Below are 9,201 nucleotides of genomic sequence, written 5' to 3'. Positions count from 1 at the left end.
TGAATGCACCCAGAATGGATCTGCGCAATTCATTGCAGAACACGTGTTTAGGCTGCAGACCACGGTGCATATTTTTTTTCATTGACTAATTGGTGAAAAATGACCAAAACCTTTCTGTGAACCTAACTATTTATCTTTGAGAGAAAGTTGAGTAATAAACAGCACGGAAATTTTCCACTGTCTGTGGATCTTTCCGAGTCAAAATGACTCAAAATGTAAATATGAATCTTAATCAGTATAGATTTTCTGGAGATTGGATATGAGATTGACGTGCAATTCTTTTTCTCAGAAGAAAGTAAAATATTAAGGACCAAAACGGAATCTTAGACGCGCAATAGAGAAGTCCTTCCTGCGAGCTATGGCCCCTCTCTTCGGAAGATATCTTTGCCCAGACAATTATTGACTGGACTTCAATGCAATGCTCCCCCCTGATTGCTAGCCAGCTATGCCTGCCAACAATCTTGGCTTTTAATTTTACATTGCTTTTGAGTTTTAGGAAGTTCCACTTCTTTCTTAATAATTAATAAAGTATTTATTTAGATATAATATAGTACATAGATTTCTCGAAACCAATTTTAGTCTATACTCTCTACACTGCGCAAAGAGAAGGGGAAAAAAAAAAAGGCACCCCAGAGTCCAAACCTACAGGCTTCTTAAGAACCAGATGACACCTAAGGAGGCAATTTTCTTCCTCAAAGCCCAAAAGAACCTGCAGCCCTGATAACTCTAACCCCAGTGCCAATTCAGTTATATCCTTTTGATTCATTGTTAACTCGCTTCCAAACGCTATGTAAACCACAGATCCTTGGGTTTGCTTGTCTAGCCACTCACTGATCGCAACCCACTTTTCGTCCACCCCGCCTTCGCTAAACTCAGCAGATGGTGGCAGTAGTCCTACTGGGATTACAGGCTTACAGTGAAGGTCTTCCACGAGTCTTAAGAAATCAGCCTCTAGCTCTAAGCAGCTCCTCACTGCTATAACATCGCAGCCAGCAAGCACGGATCCCCAACGAAATATATCAGTGACACCTGAACTGTTCACTTCTATTTGATCCAAAAACCGCTTAGCTTCATGGATGCGAAATGCCACTTTGGAGGGAAATGTGACCCACTTTGGAGGGACCGTGAAGTGTTGCGGTTCGGTCCTTGGATCGTCGCCGTTGAGAATGGCTGAATATGATGATCCAAAGAAGGATAAGGTCCATGCACCTACAATGCTAAAGAAAACACTAGAGATCCCAAGCTTGGTTGCAATCTCAGGTAACCAGTAAGGAGCGAAATCAAAGATGATCCAATCTGGAGAAGAAGAATGTAAGAAGTGAAATAAAGAATCTTGGAGTCCGTCATAGGCTAACTTAAGGTATGGAATTTTGTCGAAAGGTAAGTCTGTTGTGGCCTCTGCGTTGTTTGGGAGATTTTCTACATGGGGTAAAGCGAGGCTTACTAAATTGATTCGCGGTTTTAAATTTGCAGGTATATTGTGGATGTTTGTTGGAGTAGATATAAAGGAGATCTTGTGACCCCTTTGAGCAATTAACTTGGCGAGCTCTAGAAATGGGATTAGATGACCGAAAGCAAGCCATGGGAACATGGCTATGTGGAGCTCGTCAAGTTCATCCATTGATACTTCCTGATCTAAATGCTTTTGTGGCTTGGGTTTCTTATCATTTATTCCATGTATATATATAGCTAGCTAGCGAATGTGAGTTTTTTTTTTTTTTTTGAAAATTGAATTATTGTTGTAATATTTTTTTATATGAAAATCAATAATTTCATTAATATATGATATAATACAATCCTGGCATCATGATGATGATGACGACGACTACAACCACCACATTCTATTATGATATGGAAAGGAAAGAAAACTCTTCCAAATTATCAAATTTAAGAAAAACTGATTTGTTTTTTAATTTTAAAAATATTTTTTTATTTTTTGCTTAAAATTAATATTTTATTATGTTTTTATATTATTTTTATGCTTTAATATTAAAAATAATTTTTTTAAAAAAATTAATATATTTTTAAATAAAAATACTTTAAAAAATAACCATAATTACACATTCAAAACAACTAGTTATAATATTGATACGAGAACAAATCTAAATCATTATAAATTATTGAAAAATGAGCCATACTATTAAATTTGTCTATTTATTACTAAATCAGATGAACTTAATGTTTAACATTTTATTTAAAGATAATTTTATTTTTCTAAACAAATCTCACAATCTGTCTTATAACTTAAAAAAAACAAATTAAAGTATAGGCGCGATAATTAAAGTTCCTGATTCGTAGCTATAGGGATAGCCGGCATGAAGCCCTGAAGACAAGGGCACAAGATTTCAGCATAAGCGCTCAACTTCCCATCGTGTAGCCCAAAAACAAAAGGCCCAAGGATGGTCTGGACATGGGACCGCCATAAGCCCAAAACTAAGGGGTGCCGAATTCAAAATGCCCCCTTTTCTCTTCTGCAGAAAACAAGAGGTTCATTCATCTGCAGTGTAGATAATCAAGCCAATTCTTTTCATTCCCAAAAAAAACAGAAATAAATAAATATATTTCATGTATATTTTAGATGAAACGTAACTTACTTACAACAACGGTAAGTTATGCAACCAGATGGGTCGGTGCAAGGCATTGCCGATGATCATTATGGATTGGTGCATACAGACATACATACATACATACATATATATATATCACTGCCCCTTTTCTTGGCAGGGAAGGATCGCAAGATACGAAGGGATCGTCGTTGCAAGATGCTATTGACTACGAGTTATATTAGTATTGGTAGGTTTTGGCTGCGAATGAAAAATTCTTCCAGATCTGGTGGTATTGAAGGATGCTGTCTCTAGTACAGAGTCGTAAGTGAATTCTGTATATTGTTTGCTGTCTGTGTATAACAACGAGTATTTGGTGGGGAAGTTGCCTCGTACTGTTTGAAATTGTATTAATAGTTGTTTTTTGAAGTTTTTTATATAATTTTTTATTATTTTTTAAAAATAATTTTTAACAGTAAAATAATTTTAAAAATAAAAATAAAAATTTTAAAAATATTTTTTAACCGTGAAAATAAACACACGAACATTCCAAATATATATTATGAAAAGGAAGAACACTGTGGCCGTTTGATGGTGTTTTTCTCCATTTTGTCTTTCTAAACGGAAAACAAATACCTATACCTATCTAATAGGACTATTTTGGTCTTTTTATAAGGGTCTATCGGGCATTAACACCTTGATGGGATGTATATGTCTTTTCGCATTATGCAACATGAAATGACTTTGATGTCCTTTTAATCAAAAGTTTTTTTTATTACATGTTTTGTTTTTTTTCTTTAATATGGACATCTCTCTCCTTATTTTAATTTGGTTTTCATATTATTTAATTATTTAATTTTTTTATTCTTTAACTAATTAAATTTTATTTTTAATTTTTTTAAATATTTAATTTAAATTTATTTTTACATCAAAATTAATCTCTATTTTTTTTATTATTATATTGTTTTACTCAAAATGCTTTTTTATTATATTTTTGTTTCTATTTATTTCCTTGATATTTTTTTTGTTAATAATTTTTTTCTTTTTTTTTCACTTTTATGAGATTAGCTGCGAGCTTATGGTCAAATTATAGATTTTAAAAATTAATACAAATTAACATTTATTTTCTAGATCCATGTATAATTTTATTTATTTAAAATTTTATTTTTAAAATTTTATTATATTAGTTTTTATGCATTTTTTATCATTTTCCTTGTCGTTGGGTTAACCTAATCCCAGGTTTACTTTAATTTTGTTTCATTTTTATAAATAATTTTTAATTTTATTTCTAAGCATTTTTTTCTACCTTTTATATGTTCGATTCCTAATTAAAACCACAAGTTTTAATGGTTAATATAAATTGATTTTGATTTTTTTTCTTTTTTTAAGTAAAACTCAATTTTATATATTTTTTAGAGAATTAATCTCTGCTTTATTTTTATTTTTTGCATTTCTCTACATGGGTCTGTTATAATCTTGTACCGATGTTTTTTGAGTTAAGGGCTTAATGTGTGGCATACTGTATTTATTATCCAAAGTGGATGATTTTCGACAGCTTTGGCTCACAATTAGAGACGGACATGGAGAAAAGGAAATAAAATTTATTGAATCTTAAAATTATATGGTCATAAATTATTAAAAATAAAAATTTAATAAATTCTCAACCTCAATAGATTTGAACTTCTCAGTCAGTTCAGAAAAATAAAGTAAACACTTAATTTTATATCAGTTATATATATATATATAAAACCCTTATTAAAAAGCTTCATAAGCAATAGAATTTAACTACCATTACAATGCATAAACTAAATAAAAAAAATTCAAATAACCAAGGAAAAAAAATCAAATAACTTTTAAATCTAACTTGAGCTCGGTCTTGATCTTCGCTGGTGCTGGCTCGCTGACAACATGCTTATAAGACCATAGTTTGATTGAATATTTGAATTATAGATTATGCCTTTTTTTAACTCATTTAATTTTTATTTTTTTTTATGCTTAAATTCGTGGATATGGTTCATGAAATGATCTGCTGGATATTACACTTCAGCTGCCACCCTCCTCTTATCAAAATGAACGGTTACTGAATTCCTAACGACTCTGCTCTTTGCAGGGAATAAAAGGCTTATTTGATGCTGCTAAGCTTTTTTATATATATAATAATTACAGGTGTCTTAGTAATTACAAGTATTCAGATTAGTTTATGTATATTTTTATTAAGTTTTTAAGATTTTAAAATTAACAATTATTGATTAAATTTAATGGGTGTTTGGAAATACGGGGATTGTTGTTTTTTATTTAAAAGTATAATATAGTACACAAATTTCTAGTTTCAGGAAGTGACTCCATAGTCACACACAGAGTAAAAAGGCTTTCCAGAGTCCAAACCTACGGGCTTTTTTTCTTAAAACCTTGTCGAGAATCGGATGACACGCAGCATTGGCACGTGTCAGGGTGGCGAGTGCGTGGGCAGGTCATTGTCAATCACTGCTGGCAATTTCCCATGACTTCGTAAGAAGGCAACAAAGTGGTCCATGCATCGATCGCTGATACTCTTCTCTCCAAATAATGTTACCATCTGCTGCTTGGCATTTTCTCTGTACGCGGATCCTTCCTTGTCAACAATAACCAGCCTGAGTGACTCAGCTACCGAGTTCCTCGTAAACGACCCGTCCTGCTCATCTCTCGGCACTTCTATCCCAACCTTCTTCCCTTCGAAAACCCTTGCGATTAATCCCTGGTCTATAGCGAAAGGTAACATGATCAAAGCCAGTCCGAAGGAGAATGCCTCTATAACTGAGCTGTAACCGCAGTGAGTCACAAAACCCCCAACCGATTCATGAGCCATAATCCGTAGTTGTGGTGCCCAGCTCGTCCACACCACTCCACGTCCTTTTACTCGTTCCTCAAATCCATCTGGTAACCTGACCGAGTCATCCCGGTTCCTCAAAGCCCAAAAGAACCTGCAGCCCTGATAACTCTAACCCCAGTGCCAATTCAGTTATATCCTTTTGATTCATTGTTAACTCGCTTCCAAACGCTATGTAAACCACAGATCCTTGGGTTTGCTTGTCTAGCCACTCACTGATCGCAACCCACTTTTCGTCCACCCCGCCTTCGCTAAACTCAGCAGATGGTGGCAGTAGTCCTACTGGGATTACAGGCTTACAGTGAAGGTCTTCCACGAGTCTTAAGAAATCAGCCTCTAGCTCTAAGCAGCTCCTCACTGCTATAACATCGCAGCCAGCAAGCACGGATCCCCAACGAAATATATCAGTGACACCTGAACTGTTCAGTTCTATTTGATCCAAAAAGCGCTTAGCTTCATGGATGCGAAATGCCACTTTGGATGGAAATGTGACCCACTTTGGAGGGACCGTGAAGTGCTGCGGTTCGGTCCTTGGATCGTCGTCGTTGAGCATTGCTGAGGATGATGGTCCAGCGAAGGATATGGTCCATGCACCAAAAATGCTAAAGAGAACACCATAGATCCCAAGCTTGGTTGCTATCTCGGGTAACCAGTAAGGAGCGAAATCAAAGATGATCCAATCTGGAGAAGAAGAATGTAAGAAGTGAAATATAGAATCTTGGAGTCCGTCGTAGGCTAACTTAAGGTATGGAATTTTGTCGAAAGGTAAGTCTGCTGTGGCCTCTGCGTTGTTTGGGAGATTTTCTACACGGGGTAAAGCGAGGCTCGCTAGATTGATTCGGGGTGTTAAATCTAGAGGTATAGATGGTAAACGTTGGATGTTTCTTGGAGTAGATATAAAGGAGATCTTGTGACCCCTTTGAGCTATTAGCTTGGCGAGCTCTAGAAATGGGATGATATGACCGAAAGCAAGCCATGGGAACATGGCTATGTGGAGCTCGTCAGGTTCATCCATTGATACTTCCTGATCTAAATGCTTTTGTGTCTCTAGCTTCCTATCCCGAATTCCACATCTATATGTACTTAATAGGACTGCCAGTTAACCTTTTGTATTTATAAAAACTATTAAAAAAAATATTAAATTTAAGAATATGGTGATGGTTGGAGCACCGAACCTAAAAATATTAATAATAATGTTTAATTTATTTGTTTAAATTCTTATATTTTTAATTTTTTTAAAAAATTATTTGTTTATAGTAATAATAATTTTTTTAATTTATTGGTAATAATAATAATAATAATAATAATAATAATAATAATAATCTTATCTATCAAATAAAATATATGTTCATTTTTTAATATTGATAATAATTTTTTAAAAAAATTATTAATTATTTTAATATTATTATTAATTATAATAAAATAATAATATTTAAAAACATAATATCTATAAACCTTGAATCATAACACCAAACCCTTAAGCCTGCTCCAAGCAGGACTATAAACCCAAAAGATTTGGATCTGCTTCTATACTGCATTCAAAAAATTTAAGCAAAACATTCTTTTTAAGACAAGTTTTTTTGATATGAAAGATAATGTCTGACTCAAGTTAATATTAACAACAATAACATAAATAATAATAATAATAATAATAATAATAATAATAATAATAATTAATTTTATCTTTTAAATTATTTTTATGTTTCTTTATAGTAATAACATTTATTTTGAATTTCATAATATTAATAAATATAATAATATTTTTAATATTAATAATAATATTAAACTTGTCTGATCCAAATTCCTGTAACTTGTAATCTTTTCAAATTAAATTTATGATTTTTTTTAACAATAATAATATTTTAAAAAATTTATTAATGATGATGATAATAAAAATTTTTAATTTTATCCCTCAAATCATATCTATTTTTTTATAGTAATAATATTTTATTTCAAACTTATTGGTGATAATAATAATAAAAAGAAGAAGAATAATTATTTATAATTTCATCATTCAAAATAAAGTTATGATTTTTTCTTAATATTAATAATATTTTTTTCAAACTTATTCATTACTATATTTGCAATATTAGCTATAATAAAAATAATAATATTAAAATATAAATAATAGTATTTATCATGATAATAATTATAGTAAACTTATTTAGTCCAAGTTTTTATAGTATTCATAGTTATAATTTTTAAAAAAAATATTTTCTAATACTTACAATATTAATATTAATAGTATTTAACTTTTGTGTCCAAGTTTTTTTGTTTTTTTATTTTTCTTTTGAAAAAATATGGTTTTTTATAGTAATAATATTTTTTTAATTTAATGATGATGGTGATCATAATTTTTTGGTGTAATAACTTTTAATATTAATAACACTAATAGTGATAAAATATATTTTTATTTTTAATATTAATAAATTTTTTTTCAAATTTAATAACTACTTTATCAATAATTTTAACTATAATAAAAATAATTATATTTGGAAATCCAAGATCAATGAATTTTGGGTTTGTATGCAAGATTCATTTACCTTGAGTCCTAAGGTCAGATCTAGAGTTTAAGTCAAACAGTATTACATGACCCAATTAATTTCAATTTGCGCTCATATCACACCCAAGCAACTTTGGTGAGACGTCCCTTTCCAGCCCAAGTTTCTTGGGTATTGTCGCACGTGTACAACAATGCGATGATCTTCCACTCTTTTGGAAAAAAAATATGGAATTTTAACTAGCAAATATAGGGAGATAAGAAATTCTTGTCTATTAACAACAAAATATAGGTTGGGAGTCGCTACCTAGTATTCTGGTTACTAAGAACCTTAACTAATCTCAGAGATGGGATGCAGAGACTGGTTGCATAAAAGAAAGATAGTAACACCCCAAATTCATCCTACCTTAGGTAGGCTGCATTGTTTTAATGTCAGATAAAAAATTTAAGCAAAATATATAACAAAACCTTTTGATATAGAGAATATGTTTTACATATAAATTCATAATCCTTGGTACTAAAACAAAACAAAAATAAATTTTTTGTTGTTTTCTTTAAATCTTGGACAATGCTCTTTTGACTTTAATAAACCGGTCATTAAAGCTAAATGGATGCTAAAATATTTTTTTGTATGAAAAAACACAATACAATTTTTTTTTTTGAGATACTTGGTCATACACACAAAAAAAAATTATTATTATTAATTTTTTTATAAAAATCAAATATTTTAATACTCGATTTGTATTGTTATAATGTATCTAATGGGAAGGGATCGGAGCGGCCTATCAGAAAAATATTATTTATGTAACATGCAAATAAGCCATAGCTGGCCCATTCTTTTATAATTGGTTGGTTACTGTGCTATTAGGGAGTGCAGTGACTGCAGAACTTGAATTCACATTTTGCATGGCAATAACCGATGTCGCACCCGACATCGCGGCGGCCTTAAAAATTTTGATGGAATGGAAAGAATGGATTTCTGGCATCCTATTCTTTGAATGGGGAATTGTCTTTATTTAAAGAGTCGCCACCTAGTATTATGGTTACTAGGAACCCTAACTGGTCAATAGAGATTCTATGGTCCGTGACTGGTTACGTAAAAGGGAAGATATTATCACCCCTTAAACATCCTACCTAAGGTAGGCTGCATTGCTGCTCTTTGTCCTTAATTGCTAACATTTTTTTTGTTGGTTTATACTATGGTTGTTTGTGTATAATATTCCTGACTCTGACGCCAGTGAATATTCAACTACAAATATTTCTAACTTTGGCGTTGGTAAATATTACGTAGG

At 31.7% G+C, this 9,201-nt stretch overlaps 1 protein-coding gene and 1 long non-coding RNA gene across 2 annotated transcripts; one reads left to right on the top strand and one right to left on the bottom strand.

Annotated features, from left to right (window-relative positions):
• Positions 1–490: 490 nt before the first annotated feature.
• LOC105118845 (putative UDP-rhamnose:rhamnosyltransferase 1) lies at positions 491–6,504 on the bottom strand. Its single transcript, XM_011016900.1, is given in 3 exon segments — positions 491–689; positions 5,044–5,502; positions 5,504–6,504. Coding segments are annotated over 3 exon segments (1,398 nt in total). The 5' UTR covers positions 6,425–6,504; the 3' UTR covers positions 491–671.
• LOC105118839 (uncharacterized) lies at positions 1,169–6,443 on the top strand. The gene is made up of 2 exons (XR_841035.1): positions 1,169–1,473; positions 6,268–6,443. It is a non-coding gene; the product is annotated as an uncharacterized LOC105118839 (long non-coding RNA).
• Positions 6,505–9,201: the final 2,697 nt, after the last annotated feature.

This window comes from Populus euphratica, unplaced genomic scaffold (genome assembly GCF_000495115.2).
Source record: "Populus euphratica unplaced genomic scaffold, PopEup_1.0 scaffold5.1, whole genome shotgun sequence".
Lineage (NCBI taxonomy): Eukaryota > Viridiplantae > Streptophyta > Magnoliopsida > Malpighiales > Salicaceae > Populus > Populus euphratica.
The sequence above is the reverse complement of the archived record's forward strand: the minus strand, read 5'-3'. Positions and strand labels throughout refer to the sequence as shown.